Genomic DNA, 17007 nt, shown 5'->3' with positions numbered 1-17007 from the left:
CGAGAAACACGCGTGTACAACACGAGTTCAAATAGTAAGGCATACATCTTCGTAAGCCAACACAACAACCGCATTTGTTTCACACGTTTTAGCTTTGAGTGACAACCACAGAGTTTGGATTGCAACACAAATTCCTGTTTAACGTATGAATCAGCTAACACAAAGTAAACTCTCTCTCTGCCAATTTGTAAAATAAATAATGCACCCTTCTGTTAAATAGCAAAAGTTAGTTTATATTGATTCATTTAAGTTTAATTATCTTCCTAAAGATACCTAATAACATTCGGGTTAAAACATACCTTCTAATACCCAACCTACAAAGCTATTTGTAAGAAATCAGGTAGACATTTGAGGCCCGACTCGATCGTTAAGCTCATTCACCGTATTATGATACAACTACACGCTACTTATACCCAGAACCGTCCGTAGCTCTTTAAAGTGTACAGCGAGATTATATTTCGGCACCTCTTCGTTCCTCTATTCGAGCGCGATTATAAGAGCCCCTGCTAATGCAGGGCTTTGATATATACCCAAAAAATTTAAGCTCTGAAGTCCCTGACCCCCGCAACCCTATACATTTTAAATGATTTCTACAGATATTATAATTTCGCCAATATTCTCATTAATTTTTTAATTAATTTTAACGGCCCTTGGTACCAGGTACTATTTGACAATGGTTTGTATTTTTTTACGATGGAAATCTACATAGAGTTTCGATTTTACAGAATACTTATTACTTACTATTCTCTAACGCACTGTGTCTGCTGCATTCAGTGGAGCTATGCATGTCTGCTGACTACACGTCACAAATATTTTCTAGGTTTTTGTTGCAACATATATTTACTTTTAGAAAATCGAAGAACAATAATTAATTCTTAAAGACATTAAAATGATAGTATTAGAGAAAAAGTATTTAGTATGTAGTAAATAGTATTTAACGAGTTCTGAGTTGAACTAGAAACGCTAGCCACTTGAGTAAACATTTTATTTGCACTGTAATATTGTACCACGTACATTTTAGCTTCTTAACGACAGCTGAGGTGTCCGAGTGGTTAAGGAGTTGGACTTGAAATCCAATGGGTTCTACCCGCGCAGGTTCGAATCCTGTCCTCAGCGATGCATTCATTTTAACGTTTTATCTCTGATAATATTGCCAATATATAACTTTATACAGTTATTTAAAAACTAAACAGTGAGGCTTATCGTGGCTTTAGGTCGGTTTATTCTTTTATTCTCAATACTTTAATATAATTTAATAGAAATATGCATTTTTTAAGTTTATTGCAAATTGTTAATCAACATAATTAACATCTCAGCCAAAAGACGTCCTCTGTTGGATAAAGGCTTCCCCCAAGGATCTGTCAAGGATATACCATAATCGCCACGCTTGGAATAGTGAAATCCAGTCCCCGGAACAGATAGCTTAGGGACTGGATTTCCGCAAACACATAATGTAAATTCGTATAGTTCCTATTGAGTAGGTTTGGAGCGTATTCTCCATGCTGCTTTTATACAATTATGTTTGTTAGTGGATCTTCATACTTTTGGTTGTATATTCATTCGAGACGTCTTCTACACCTCCATAATATATAAGCTAAGCTAAGATTTACTTCGCCAAACGGCCCAAATTATCTATAGTAAATAATATATGTATGATATAAAAGTCATTAGCATATCTGTACCTAAAAATTAAATATAACTAACTTATGTAGCATTTGCTCTATTAAAATATCAGGCGCAACCTAAATAATATCGCTTTCGTTAATCTATTATAAACTTTTTTTAAATTTAATAATGATTTTTTTTAATATTGGTACCTATTAATAGGATTTTTCAGCCGTGGATTGCGGGACGAATTAGCTATCCCCTATGTGTTTCCATAGTGGCCGAAAGAAATGGCAAAGGAACGGAACAATCGAAGGCAACAGCTTCCCCTCAACAACACACCTCATCATTACTGCTGTCGTTAATACCAGCCAGCGTAGTAATTAAGTTCCCGGCAGGCCCGCTTGATCTGATCACGGAAGAAGTCACGATCACGATGGGAGAAGAAGTGGACTCCTTAGTAGTTTACATTTTCTTCTCTTTGTAGTTTACATCTAGCAACGTATAATGAACGCAACCAGACTAGAAGTTAGGACACCTCAGCTGATACCAGCCGCCTAGAACAGGGTACTTGAGATCCCTACCTCACGCCTTCACGGGCGTCCGAGCTGTAATACGACGTATAATGGACGCAACGCTGGAAAGTGACGCCTTCATTATTTAACCGAGAGAAAGCGAGAGTTATTATCAGAATTCACAGACCAGGCACAAAAACACAATTACTTCGGCCTGTCGATACCATTCACCTTAATTATCCCGGATTGAAGAGTACTTATATAGAGATAGAGATAGATAGATAGATAGAGATAGAGAGGACTTGAAGAGTTATTCGAAACAAATACTAAAGTGTGCTCTTCTTGAAGGACCCGTCCTGCTCCGTGTCGGTGGTACTCGTGGACTTGGTTCGTCAGAGTCGAGTCTACATATGCCTCTACCGATCTCTTCTCATGCTTTCACTTTCGGCAATTTATCGGCCAATACCTATCACCTCAGCACTTTGTGAGATGATGGAGCGGATCCGTTATAAATTAGTAGAAATGGCTCCCAGTAGTCAGAGAACAAGTAGAACATACATATATATTGGATACGTAAGTATGTATACGGTTTGCTGCCAATATTCATACTATTGTCATAACTATGACAAATTACATACCAACACTTGTGCAAACAATTACCCAAAAAAATATTATATCTAATTTGTATTGTATCGTCGACAGCTGAGGTGTCCGAGTGGTTAAGGAGTTGGACTTGAAATCCAATGGGTTCTACCCGCGCAGGTTCGAATCCTGTCCTCAGCGAGGCTTTCATTTTGAAAAAATAAACGTAATGTATCGGCAAAGAGTAAAACTATTAGATTCTGTTGTTTTTCGGTTTAAAGGATGAGTTAGCGTGGGTAATTTTATTGATAATATAAGAGATGAGCAATAGTTTTTTATAATGTCAATATCTCTAATTTTATGTTTGGAAAGATATCGATATTAGAGACAAAGGTACTAAAATCACGTAAGCAGGCAACATTATGAAAAATATGTTAAGTGCTTATGATAAAAATTGCGACAACACGAGTGTCGAGTTGTAGTCACATCGTGGATACTTTCAGTAAGCATAATATACATTTTTATTATGCTCGAATGCGTGCCATTACACAGATGCAATCTCTGTCTCCATTTCTTATGGGACGGCATTATGTGGTAACCCTAGTAATACTTGCCTTGATTTTGATAATTATGATTATTAACAAATAATTTTAAAACTCATACTGCTTTTGATGGTTTTATTTCCCTGAATAAATCCCAATTATGCTATGAACAGAAATAAGTATTTTTTTTAAGTAATATGGAGCAGTATGTATGGAGCAGTAAGTATTTTTTTTTAAGTAAGATGATAGCAGAAACTTCTTTTTATTTGAATTACAAATTACATTACAACACAATGTATTTACAGAATACATTTTTTACTAGCGTGCCTATTCAGTGGAGTATGATTCATAATGTTGCCATAAATAATATAATTGAAGCACCCTAAGCCCAAGCTTTTTATTTTTCTAACTAATCGGGTTTTAATAACTATAAGATTAACATTATATCTTCCCTAAATCTGGCAACGCGCGCGCTCATTGGTCAAATCAAATAGTGCACGCTTCTCCGTCTTCATACGATACACATTTCTGTCCTCTTTTACGAAATCGCTTTCACAAATTGCAGGAAAGCAAGAGAAGAGAAAAGATCTAACACTTCAATAATCATATTCAGCTATATGACTTGCCAGCATTGACTATTATATATTATATGTATAACATAGATATTGACTTATTACATGTATGTATAGTGTTAAATATAAGTCAATGTTTGGCTGTAGGAAATCTGTATCCTTGTCATTCATGAGTTGTCATAATCACGGTTTTTTGTTAATCATCTGTTATTTATAGTCACTAGTTTGTTTTAGTCTGTGGTTTTAAAATATAAATTGTAACATTGTTGAATTGGTAACATTGTTTTTCATGATGGCAGATTTGACTTGTGTGATGTTTTGGTTTTTTTAATTTTAACTCGAAATATTTTTTATATTAACTGATGCAACGTAATTTCTCGGAAGAAATCAAATACGAATCTTGTAATCGAAAAATGATTACGTATATTTAAAAATGAAGTATTCTGTAGTGTGAAATAATATATTATGTCTGATGATACTACGAGGACGTGAATGTTATAAAATGCCGTGCGAAAGCTGTGCGGTGCAGTTCAGCGTATTTAAAAGGAAACGAGCTTGTTCAGAATGTGAACGAAACTACTGCAGCGGGTGCTTGCGGAGAGGTGGTGGTACAATGTGTGGGCCCTGCAGGGTGCTTTCTACTCGACCCCTATACAGGCAGAGTATCTCCCATTTAAAAGTTCGTGACCTCCAATACTTCCTTCAACGACAGAATGTATCCACCAGAGGCTGCGTCGGTAAGTACCCGATGACACAAATAATTATAAGCCCAATGATAAAGCACTCTAGAACAATCTATGGATGATCATCTGACACTTGAATTAAATTGCATACTTATTATTGTTACGGAACGATACGTGCTGATAGAGACAAAAATGTTTAATATTATCAACATGCTACATATAAAATAGAGAAAAAAAATTCATACCATATAAACAACTGGGTACTCATTTGTTTTCTACTAATAAAAGCAAGACATTTATTGCTTTGAAATATTAAAAAAACCTATTATTAAAAGACAGAAATATTAAAATTCGTCTACTCAATGTTAAACCATTAAACTTTTCAGCGTCAATGTAAAATCTATTATAGTTCAAAATAAAATGAAACACTGATTTCATTTAACTCGGTACTGACACTATATTATTAATCTTTAAAAAAAGAACTAAGTGTGTTATTAACGTAGATAATATTTGTCTATATATATTCTCATATCTATAATTTACATTTAAACAAAACAGTTATTATACTGTACACATACCATTGATGACAATATTTTTTAAAATATAATTTTAAAGTTAAAAATGTTTTATATTAAAATTCATTAGATAAATAATTAACGTGTATTATCAACATAAATAATTAGTTTCTAAGAATTCAACCCAAAGTTGTTTATAAAGTCAAAAATATTTTTATCTTGCAAAGCAATTCTGTTGATTATTTGCAACAGTGTTGTAGGGTGTTGTGATTTATTGCAACTCCGTAATATAAGTAATTCCCTATTATCTGTTTATAATAATTTACATACAAAGACAATTAAAATTATAATATTATTTAATTAGTTCTCAGTAACTTATGACAAATAATTTGAGCTGAGGTTAAAATATAACTTAATACAAAAAGTCAATCAGAATTCTTATATAGTTAAGATATTTCTAAACATCAATTATTAGCTATTCTTAAACATTGAATTTATTGCTTATGATGCATCTGTGAGAATGCTGGTTCTGTTGCTCTGGCTTCCCTATGTGCATAACAGCACTTTTTATATTTTTATTATATTCTGATAAATATATTAAAAACCAGAGGTTAAGTATTGATTTATGGAAGTCATCTATCTTTACATAGGACCTCTTATCCTCTTATCTGTTTACTTTAATTTATACTTTATTGCACAAAAATTAGTGGTTAATATATATCTTTTTGGGTGGGTTGGCTCCTTTGTACTCTACTGGAACCCACACTTTTAATAACTCATCATATTGTTTACATATGAATACTTTGTCATCAAGTGAGATGTAACACGAACTCTTTTTAAATATTTCAGAAAAGGAGGAGCTAGTGAGCCTTTGCGTGTCGCACGTCAACAGCGCGGCGTACCGGCGGCGCGGGCCGCGCGCGGGCGCCAGCCCCTTCAGCTCGCTCAAGGGGCTCACCACCAACATCAACGACTTCATCAACTCCGCCTTCGACCTGCGGAACCCGGCGCACCCGGCACCGCCCGCCGACAGAAGTATGAGCTACTAATATTCAACCAACCAAATACTAACCTATAACTGTAGATATCATTGTTTTAAAAAAGGTACAAGAAAAACAAATAATAGCAGCTCTTCTGCATTTGGCTTCTTGTCACTGGCTAAAACTTAAACCCTTAATTCGCTCTAACTTTTGTTCGCACATCTCTGCATCTAATGTAACAAATAGTAAAATCGACAGTTATCGTTTTATGTGAGGCAATTTTACTCATAATGAAAGTAAATCGGAACTCAAACAAGGTATGAGTACAAAGAAAGAGAAGTTAAATTTTGTTTGCCAATTTGGTAAGAATATGAATTGGGTATTCTTATAACGTTTCAGGCAGCTGCTTCAACTCGTCGCACGCACACTCGCCCACCAACGGGACCGCGGCCGACGCCAACATCCCCGACCGGCGCTTCACACCGACGCCAGGTAACCCCCTGGATATGCTACTACATAATGCCAAACATGGAGACTGAACCGGACGCACCCGGGACAGCGCGCTTCTATAGGTGTCGCGGGGTATACGACTATTATATTTTCACCGATCAAAGTGCAGCAAAACTGCGCAATACTTTGCTTAGTGTAACTTTACCGTTCTGAATTTGGCCGCGACTGAATACAAGATACGACCAATACGCTTAGTCGCTATGCATATTTCAAAGTCAAAGTCAAAAATCTTTATTCAATATAGAAGTGTTTACAATTGCTTATTGATTGTCAAAAATCTACCACCGTTTCGGAATTTAGCACCTCGGACCTGAGAAGAACCGGCGAAAGAAACTCAGCGGGATATATATTTTTTTTTTTTTTAACCATTTTTCATGTACCATTTTAGTTATTTGAAACAGCCTAATCTGGTTCTCTCTCAATACAGCAGACGATCGGCGACTCGAGCGTCTGCGTGAATCGTTACAGGCAATATATACTCGTGCCCAATTCTGAAATCCATTACGAATACCCGATGTCACCTCGTACATTTAAGTGGTCAGTTCATAACGAGCCGGTCATCCAGGCGGCGAACGGGACGTACGAGTCTCCGCGTCCGAGACCGAGCCGGCGGCCGAGCGCGGGGCGGAGGCCGACGCCGAGCGGGAGCCCGAGGTGCCCGTGGACACCACCGACTGCTTCGAGATCGAGGACCTGGACGACACCGGCTGGGAGTTCATCACGCGGCCCGCCGCGCCGCTGCCCAACGGTACGCCGCGCCCCCCGGCCCCGCGCCCCCTGCGCCCCGCGCCCGCGCCCGCGCCTCACGCGCCGCCTGTCCGCAGACTCGGAGGTGCTGCTGGCGGCGCTGCGCGGCTCCCCGCGGCGCGCGGCGTCCGAGCTGGAGCTGCACACGCCCGACGGCAGCGCGGCCTCCGCCGGCAGCGCCAGCCTGCAGGACGAGCCGCAGCTGCGCGACCCCGCCGACCCCGCCGGCCCCGACGCCCCCGACCTGGGTAACCGTACGTTCCCTGTCTACCTAGAACGAGCGGCAGGCCGCGAGCGAGTTCCCGATCCGGACGATTTCAGCGGTCGACGTGTGTGACCGTAGCGTTTCTCTCAATTTTCAGATAGTCCGAAGCACCTCACGCTGGAACAGATAAAGCAGGCGACGGACCTGGACCTCCTGAGCGTGAAGCAGCTGAAGGAGCTGCTGACGAGGAATCGCGTCGAGTTCCGCGGCTGTCTCGAGCGAAAGGACCTGCTCGAGCGCGCCAAGACGCTTTGGGCCAACCACGTCAAGTATAAAGATGGTGAGACTCCTCCGTCTCCCGTCTACGTGTACTTCTCGTGACACGCTCGTTTGACACTAATATTTTTCTCTGCTAAAACACTTAACATTCGTTCAAGAGCTAAAGGGAACGGCGAGTGATATTTGACCTCCCACAGAAATCGACAACCTTCCGTTCGAGGAGAGCTGCAAGATCTGCATGGCGGCGCCGCTGGAGTGCGTGCTGCTGGAGTGCGGGCACATCGCCGCCTGCACGGCGTGCTCCAAGCAGCTGGCCGAGTGCCCCATCTGCCGCCAGTACGTCGTGCGCGCCGTGCGCTTCTTCCGCTCCTAGCTCGGCGCCCGCCGCCACCCGCCACCTACCACTCGCCACCCGCCATCACCGCCACCGCCACCGCCACCGCCGGCCGGCGCAGGCGCCTGCTAGGCTAGACTCGGTTATGTTTCTAGACTTCCATTTCTTCCTTTTAATGATATAGTCATCTAGTGGATGGCATGGTTTGTTGCTCTGAACACGTAAAGAAATATCGCGAGAAAATTGACCGCAACACGCAAGATGTTGGTGTACGACAGCGTATATTTGCAATAATTCATATCGATTGTTTAAAAGTCCTAGTAAAACTAGTGAGACCTATTGAAGTCATTAGAAGTGATTACAATCGAAAAATCTTATTATACTTAACTTTATATAAGAAAATAGTCAATTTTCTAACAGTAATTTTCTCAATGAAATGTATATTTTGGTTCCCCTCCGTGACGTTCCTGCTAGTTCGGTTTGTGAGTCGTAAATCTCACTAACTCAAAGCTCCCGGGAGCTCGGCTGCTAGTTTTTTTAAAAAAAAAAAACCAGGTATATATTACCATATGAGTCGAGATGGCCCAGTGGTTAGAACGCGTGCATCTTAACCGATGATTTCGGGTTCAAACCTAGGCAGGCACCACTGAAATTTCATTTGTGTTTATAATTCATCTCGTGCTCGGCGGTGAAGGAAAACATCGTGAGGAAACCTGCATGTGTCTAATTTCAACGAAATTCTGCCACATGTGTATTCCGCCAACCCGCATTGGAGCAGCGTGGTGGAATATGCTCCAAACCTTCTCCTCAAAGGAGAGGAGGCCTTTATCCCAGCAGTGGGACATTTACGGGCTGCTAATGCTAAAAAAAAAAATTACCATATGACGTATTTGCTACGAGGCATTTGTTGCAGATCTACATAGCGAGGAAACGGTCACGAAGCCTGTAGACTTAGAGGCCACACTGGCAATCGAGTCAGTTGAATTATTTGTGTGATATCATGTTTATATAGCTGCTGAGCTTGATCCTTTTTAGATTTATTTATTTATGTAAATATCCACTTTTTATATAAAATATTTTTTATAGTATTTGATATACTTTGATACATTTATCATTCCTCTATTCCCGGCGCCCGTCGCTCTCGCTCCATATACAAATTGTCTGTATTTTATAAATTAGGTGTTTTAAGTTTTATTTTCCATAGACACGTGTCAAATATGAATCCAGCGTCTCCCCTCGTAGCGAGCAATCCGCGACGAGCCTCCTATCGAAACGTCCTCTCGTTGCTAGATCAGTTTTTTAATAATTCATTATATTATATGGGATTTGTTTGAATGTAATATTTCCTTTTATTGTTTTTTATATCTGTAATTATTATTATTTATCTTCTAATATGTAAGCAATAAGCATGTATCGGTTTTATGTAATCAAAATTTGTACTTTAGATTGTTTAGATCGGCGGAAAATTAGGCTGTGTGACGATTTATTTTTTGCCCACTCGATTTATCTACTTTAAAATATATTTATAAACAGTACCAGTGGTAGGTGACAGACCAGCAAATGGGGCAACAGGTGGGGTTTTTGCTCACTGTTATTAGAATTAGATTCCAATATCAACCCCCTCCCCAGTACAGCGGCGTTAGCTCCCCAGGCTGTGCGTACCCGCCGACCCGCCCACACAGGTCCCGGACCGTGTGTGGCCCCAGTGTAGACACCAGCAGTACCAACTGAATGTGAATATCTTTAACTGTATTGGAGCATTTGATGCGTCAAGCCGTAGTTTTGTAGAGAAGGCATCGCTGCAGTTTGGTTATCTTTAAGTGCAAAAGGGACGGGACGGCTCCGTCGCCCGCTGAACAAGAGATTGATCTCACGTGTTACTACTTACTAGTTCATCAAATTGTTCAATTGTAAATATATTTGCTTCGAAGGTGTTTTTAGTCATATCCTCATCGTCCAATTCGAAGGTTCGAGGAAATACTTTTAAAATTGTGATTTTAATAATAAATTAATAAAAAAGTTCTTTATTTTTATATAAATTGTCTTTGAAATATGTTCTTTCTCAAATGTAAAGTTAGGAAGTGGGTTAACCTGGAATTGATTCCTCGGGTGCTCGCGACGCCCGAGTCCGTGTCGAGTCCCGGACTGTTCAGCATCCGTTTGAAATATTGTAACATAGAATAGTCCGCGATAATTTTTTATATGATCATTAGTGTAAATACATCGGACTTCTCATCTTGTTTTGTTTTTATTTAACCCCCACCTCGGTAAATTAGTTAGTACCTAATAAAAATGAGACTGTAAAATTAAAAAAAGGAAATAACTATTTTTTATATCAACAATGTAAGTATGTGTAGTTCGTGCCAACCATGAGAGAATGAAAGTCAAAAAAGTAAAACTTGGTATGGAATCCAGACGATACCACTGGTCGAGGCTGAATAATCTATTATATTCATAAGGAATTTGTGTTTTAGAGGGCGATTAAGCTGTTTTCGGAAATTTGTAAATTAAAGTGAATATAAGTAGTTTTGGTAAATAATGTTTTATAAACTTGGAATAGTTTATACAGTGTTACGTAATTTAAGTATAGTTAATCAACAAAGCCTTACGTCATATTCCGTGAAACTATAACCCGAAATTTAGGAGACTACGATAACAGGAAATATAATAAATATTACTCGATAATAGTAGTTCATTTGTCACTTACACAAAAGAAGGATTATTTCAAACGAAAACATATTTTATTTGTAATATATCAAACACGTGTTACAATTATAATATAAAAGAATTAGTAATGCTAATTCTTTTTTTAAATATATTATACAAATATAAAACAAAACAATATCAACGATTATCGTACAAGACAAGCGATCGACGCACACAAATTAAGTTTAAACTACGGTGACTTTTAAACCATACTTAAAGCGCAAGTGTCGTCGGTCGGCGAGTCGGCCGTCGGTCAGTCGCGGCCGATGTGGTGCGTCTCCTTCGGCGCGTCGACGCGCACGACGGTCCGCGCGACCGCGAAGTATCCCTCGTAGTGCACGAGCTCGGGCGTCGTGTCGTAGTGGTAGTGGCCGCCGTCGCCGTGCAGGCTGAACCCGTGGAAGTGCTGCACGCGCAGGTCCAGGCCCTGGCGGAGCAGACGGTCACTAATCCAGACGAGCACTACGGGGTAGTCGCTCAGAATTCATCCGAGCCGCGGCTCAATGATACGCGGCCACCCGTGTCCCCGGGGAAGTAGCGGTCTCACCAGGTCGCCGGTGACGAGCGTGCCGACGTGCGTGAGCGGCGCGCGCATGTCGAAGAAGCGCAGCCAGCGCTCCACGTCGGCGTCGCTGCGCAGCGCGCTGGCCGAGAAGTCGGGCATCACGTGGTGCCGCACCGCGCCCGCGCGCAGCACGAAGGCGCCGCCCAGCCCTGCCACACACGCCGCTTAGCCCACTCGTGCTCGCCTCGAGAGCCCGACTTAGTTGCAGTCATATTTGAAAAGAACATTACCGACAACTTTCTCGCCGTAGTGATTTTTAAGAGCTTCTCTGATGGCGGTGATGAAGTTCGATTCTCCGATGCGTTTCTTGGCCACTACTTTTATGACCTGCGAGTCGATCGAACAAACCGATTCACATGTTAATGAGAGTCTCGAAATCACGCTTATGGGTATCTATGAGCGACGCCTCCTCGTTAGGACAAACGTGTCTAATATGATATCAATGAACTTTTGTATTTATTTCATATATTTAGTATTTTAACTTGACCCATTAAAAATGGAATTACAGCGCATGTCAAAAAAACGTGGCTAAATAATATACATTACTCAATACAATATTATATTAACGGTAATAATAGAAGCGTTGAGTTAGTTTTTGTTGATTTCTAGGTAGGATATATAAAAATTTAATTGTACTTTACTGACGTGCTCTGTGATTGAAATGGTGTAAGAGAGTAACTACCGGGTTTCTTGCCGGTTCTACTCGGTAGAACCTGCTTTCCGAACCAGTGGTAGCTTTGCATTTAATTCTACGCTGTAACATGACGTTTCAAAAGTGCTTCTGTGAACCTATTTGAATAAAGAATACTTTGGTGCTGATCAATTTTGTAGAGTTGACAAAGATCAAAGCTTGATAAATCTCTTAAACTTAGAGTAAAGTAAAAGAGTAAATAAAACAGCAAGAGGAGGGTGCTTCTCTAATAATTTGAGCTCTTAACAGAAATAATCGAAGACATGATGTAGCGTACCTTGCCAGGCTTTCCTTCCGACAGCAGATAGTTCCCAAGCAAAGCGGTGCGAGTCTCCGTGTCGGGGAGCTGCTCCTGCCGGTAGCCCTCCCCCTGCACGCTCACGATGCGCGTGCCCTGGCGGACCGCTCCACCCTCCATCTTCAGGTTAATGATGCCCTAGGACGCGAGATAGCTTGTCTCTTAAGTCCTTTGACAAAGATTTCGGGTTACAACGTAGCGAGAATCGAGTGACACTCGTACCGACTTAAATTCTTAATGCTGTTAGTCGGAGCGATTGTGGAACATTTACTCGTTTTTAAATAGATCAGCCTACGCGATTTTCTAAGATTGAAGCCCACGGCGCCGCGTATAGTCACCTCGCAGTTGGTCCCCGCGTGGGGCCAGGGCCCGGCGCCGGCGCCCACGAGCAGCGCGGGGTCGCGGCGCAGGTGGCGCAGCAGCGCCGCCAGGTCGTACAGCTTGTCGCGCCGCACGAGCGGCACCAGGTACGGCGGGCCGCCCAGCTCCACCAGCTTCGCGTCGCCGGTCAGCCCTGCTCGTCGTGCCGTCGGCGTTTATCAGTACAACCACGTCTTGTTGTTAAATTATTAATAAAATATGTAACGAAGCAAATCGAAATAAAACAATATATTTTATTTATATGAACCCAATAAAAATAAATAACATATATTTTTGAAGATAATGTCTGCGTTAATTGAGTGCGGTCGAATCTTTTCTCTGCCTGAACCTAATCGAGAAAATCAATGCAAAAAATATCAATCATTTGTGAGATTGTCTGACTTAAAACATTTCCCACCGCACGTACCGCTGATAACAGCTGACGGCTACACTTAATGTTATCAAAATCTGAATGATAACAACGCTACTATTCGCTTATCATTATTTACATGCTACTGGAAGAGTTATTCAAACAAGTCTACGAAAGTAAACAATATTACATTTATCTACTTACTTACTTATTAATTACTTACTTTTTTAATATTTCTTATAACGCCAAAGCCTTTGGGCAATGGTGAACATTTAATACATAACTATAAATTGGGTTGAATCTGATGATGATAAAATTATTGAACAGTATCTTACCTGGTGCCATGAGATTGTACGGGGGTTGCGTGAGGTCGGGCGTCTCCTCGGCCGTCACACTTACATATTCAAAGGTGGACGGCAGACTGCGGGAGAGCACTAAAGGAACAAAACAATGAGTTATAGGGTACGTATTCGCGTGATCGAGTCGCGTATTGAAGTCCATTCTAGAGTCCAGTCTCAGGAGAAGCCCGAATTAAGAGGATGGTGGTGTTATAATAGTAACACGAGGTAAGCGGAAGTAAGCCTAGGGTTGTGTACATATATCACGCTCTTGATTCTAATTTAAATATTGATGGAATTCTAATAAACAACTAATTTCCTAAAGACAGAATGTTGTACGTTAAGAGTATGTGTAGGACTTGAATATTTCATTGTTAAACACAGGACTTAGATACTCTTATTTTGAAGTTAGTGAATTATTTTGTCAAAAATGTATATTATTCAAATAAATAAAATAAAATAGATAGAAAATTCAAATTCCGATCAGCAACCACAAAAGTATCAAATTAATTTATTTCCTAATTATATTTTAGGATGAATTACATGATGAATCTTCAACAACTGTTCAACATTTAGACACTAGCTAGTAAAAAGCATCCTATTTTATATACTTTTTTATTTCAAGCGAGGCGTGTTGTCAATTACGTAATACATATTTAAATATAGATATTTTTATCCTCGTGTTAAAATATCGTATGAGAAATATATTTTAATTAAAACAAAATAATTACCTTCCACTATTTCCTCCAAGGGTGGTGTAAATAACGGCTTCTCTTTTATTTCAACAGTAGAATAATCTATGGACGCCATGCTATTTGAAAAAAATAATTTAATTTATTCCATATTATTATATTTATAACAACACGCGTGAAACCGCTTCAATTATATTTTACCGGCGGGTGTTACTTTCAAGGCTTAGTCTTATGGTCTTACCTCGTCGTACTGTTTATGTCACTCAAGGCCGCAGAGTCCGTGACAATTAGTAATACACATTGAATAAAAACAATAATTAATATGTATTTAAATAGTTGCATGTTCAATAATTACCTTCAATAAGTTATACCACTCACGACTTTTAGCTTCGAAGTGAACGTAAACTTTACTTGACGTTAAGTTAACTATCTGTAGGTCAAAAGTCATCGACCTTTAACGTATATTAACTAAAAAACCTTATCACTGTAATGGTCAAATCTTATAAAATACCTACTTTGTTTCATTCACTCGGTATGCCACTGTTGACTACTACACGGCAGGCGGTTTATTTAGTGTAATGTAGGAGCGACGTGCGCACGCGCCGACGGCCGGCTCCGAGTGACCTCCCACCGGCTATTGATTCCACAACAACTTGTTTTACGCTGTTGAACTTCAGTTATCACTCGAAAACATTTTATACACTACTTAATTGCGATTGAAGTGAAGGTCAGGGTGGAACAAATGAAACACGGGATGTAAAGAAGTTTATTATTATTAGTAAGAAAATGTTGTTATTAGTAAAAAAGGATCGTTTTGCTTCGCTTATATTTGCATCAATTAGCTCAAAGTTTTCATGTCTCACTCAAATTATTACACTAACAATAAATAATACCTTGACGCACTGGCAGAGTTTTATCGAATGCAGAGCGAATTTAAAAAAAAGAATTATAAGCTCGGCCAACAGGCAGACAGCGGCGCGATGGTGTGATAATCGCTAAGCCTCTCAACGAGAAGAGGAGGACCTTGCACAGTAATTAGGTATCTACGGGTTATCACTATAAGTGCTCGCTCAGCATTGGATAAACTTACTGTCACCAATTATTACAAAAAAACCGTAAAACTAAATATAATTTTATCTATTTATTTAAATATATATTCATTAATATTCGTAACAACCAGGTCCCCATAAAACTATTAATAAATAAAATATTTTTACATGTTACCTCTAATATAAAAAAGTCTGAATAAAAAACATTATTATATTTTCAGAATTTGTGTGCGCGACAGATTAATATTTAAAAATCGTATTCATCAAATCTGACGAATATCCAATACTGCGATAAGAATACTTTTTAAGATCGGACAGCATAATAAAAAAATTATCTTGATAGAGACGAACATTGAATAGTTTTTGTCTGTGGTTTGATGAATATTCAACCAATGGTTTTTTACCACCACAACCACCGTCGATTCAACGATTAAAGAAATTTAAAACACTGTAATTGCTTTTAAAATTAAGTTGTTACTAATTTACAATACAAAAAATATACATATATTTACGTATCAATGATGCTAAGTGTGATGTACGCACTCCAAAAAGAAATTATTTCGCAGAACTAAAACTATTACCATCGTAAAATAAATAAAAATATCCTTTCTTATCCAATCTTTTGCTACAAGCAACACGGGTGGATGGACACCCACGCTACTTAGTTTGATGTGCACAATCTTTAAACTACCCTAATTTCACGGAACTAAAATTGTTGCTATCTCTTTCTCATTTGTGGAACTAAAAGAGGTAGTAAGTCTTTTGTTTTTTTCATAATTAGCTTAGAGATTGTGAACATCAGATTTAATGACTATTGAAGACAGCGCTTTTGCTAACAACTAGGTCCGCAACGCAGTCACACAACGTAACTCGAGGATTCTACCGTCAAATAATAACATAAGTAAAAAAAAATCTTAACCAACAAAACTTCAAGTATTATAACTTAGAGCTAAAGGATACCCAAAATATAGCTAAATCTTTCATTCGATTCACTAACACACCGCCTCCGTGTACACCGCACTAGATACAGCCTTGACGTTTTTATTATTTATAAATCCTCAACAAACAAAACTAAACCGGAAAGCAAACAAGTGCCTGAACTATTCGGTTGCCATTCCTCGGTAAGATGCTACGGACAATGTGAATACATGTTATTTATTAAATAACAATAATAAGTTTACAATGAAATACTAAAAAAATTTACACAGACGAATCAGTTTTACAACAGTAATCTCCCCGGCGTGGCGCCGCGATCCAAGTCAAACGTCGACGTTTCGATACAAGTCAAACATAAGATAAAAATTATTTTTTCCACTTACCACAAGTCACATTACCTATGAATATAAATAAATAATAGTTTGGTGCGTTATTGCTTTGCGCGTCGCGCGTCCTTTACCTCATTACTAAGACTAAAAAAATAATTTATGATATACATACATTCATAAATTTACTTTAGGACTTTGAATTAAGCGTAATAATATTACATCTACCTACAATACTAAGTTTTACATAAGAGCAATAGATCCTTATTCGTTTGGCTTAAGGTACAATCCTTTCATAAAGATATCGTTTTTATTTTTAATTTATGCGAATTAATTTGTTTCATGGAAAACAGTCAGTCAATTGTCAAAGAGTTGTACGTGAACGAAAATTCGTATCGACATCAAGTCAAGTGTAAAATAGAATAAGACTAGTGTACATCAAATGTATTAGCCGTAAGTATATACTACATCGTACGCATCGAAGACGATAATATACGCAAAGAAGTCGGCATCACAGCTGTGCGTCGAGTAGAAAACGACACGTCGCACGCGTCGGGAACGTCACTGGGTGCAGATACGGTACTACTCCTTACACACTAACGTCAGC

General features: G+C 39.2%; 2 protein-coding genes and 2 non-coding genes across 7 annotated transcripts; 3 read left to right on the top strand and 1 right to left on the bottom strand.

Moving 5' to 3' along the window:
* Window positions 1-1034: 1034 nt before the first annotated feature.
* On the top strand, window positions 1035-1116 carry Trnas-uga. Its single transcript has one exon. It is a non-coding gene; the product is annotated as a tRNA-Ser (tRNA).
* A 1705-nt stretch (window positions 1117-2821) lies between these two features.
* Window positions 2822-2903, top strand: Trnas-uga. The gene has a single exon. It is a non-coding gene; the product is annotated as a tRNA-Ser (tRNA).
* A 1206-nt stretch (window positions 2904-4109) lies between these two features.
* Window positions 4110-8605, top strand: LOC125065008 (E3 ubiquitin-protein ligase RNF34). 2 transcript variants are annotated; one of them, XM_047672393.1, is made up of 7 exons: window positions 4110-4553; window positions 5864-6049; window positions 6394-6486; window positions 7070-7252; window positions 7329-7499; window positions 7614-7796; window positions 7933-8605. In XM_047672393.1, exons 1-7 carry the CDS (start codon window positions 4289-4291, stop codon window positions 8106-8108), a joined length of 1257 nt encoding a protein of 418 aa, XP_047528349.1. In that variant the 5' UTR covers window positions 4110-4288; the 3' UTR covers window positions 8109-8605. The 2 variants fall into 2 exon arrangements, with proteins under 2 accessions (XP_047528349.1, XP_047528348.1); XM_047672392.1 differs by having other exon boundaries at window positions 7329-7505.
* Window positions 8606-10853: 2248 nt separating this feature from the next.
* Window positions 10854-14758, bottom strand: LOC125065009 (ester hydrolase C11orf54 homolog). Of its 3 annotated transcripts, XM_047672397.1 has the most exons (9): window positions 14605-14728; window positions 14445-14519; window positions 14129-14208; window positions 13395-13493; window positions 12668-12843; window positions 12309-12467; window positions 11571-11667; window positions 11323-11489; window positions 10855-11202 (listed from the first exon to the last, which is right to left on the bottom strand). In XM_047672397.1, the coding sequence occupies exons 3-9, from the start codon at window positions 14205-14207 to the stop codon at window positions 11029-11031; spliced, it is 951 nt and encodes a 316-aa protein (XP_047528353.1). In that variant the 5' UTR covers window position 14208; window positions 14445-14519; window positions 14605-14728; the 3' UTR covers window positions 10855-11028. The 3 variants fall into 3 exon arrangements, with proteins under 3 accessions (XP_047528351.1, XP_047528353.1, XP_047528352.1); XM_047672395.1 differs by lacking the exons at window positions 14445-14519; window positions 14605-14728 and adding an exon at window positions 14331-14373 and having other exon boundaries at window positions 10854-11202; XM_047672396.1 differs by lacking the exon at window positions 14445-14519 and having other exon boundaries at window positions 14605-14758.
* Between the last annotated feature and the right edge of the window lie 2249 nt (window positions 14759-17007).

Source organism: Vanessa atalanta, chromosome 6, assembly GCF_905147765.1.
Source record: "Vanessa atalanta chromosome 6, ilVanAtal1.2, whole genome shotgun sequence".
NCBI lineage: Eukaryota > Metazoa > Arthropoda > Insecta > Lepidoptera > Nymphalidae > Vanessa > Vanessa atalanta.
The sequence above is the reverse complement of the archived record's forward strand: the minus strand, read 5'-3'. Positions and strand labels throughout refer to the sequence as shown.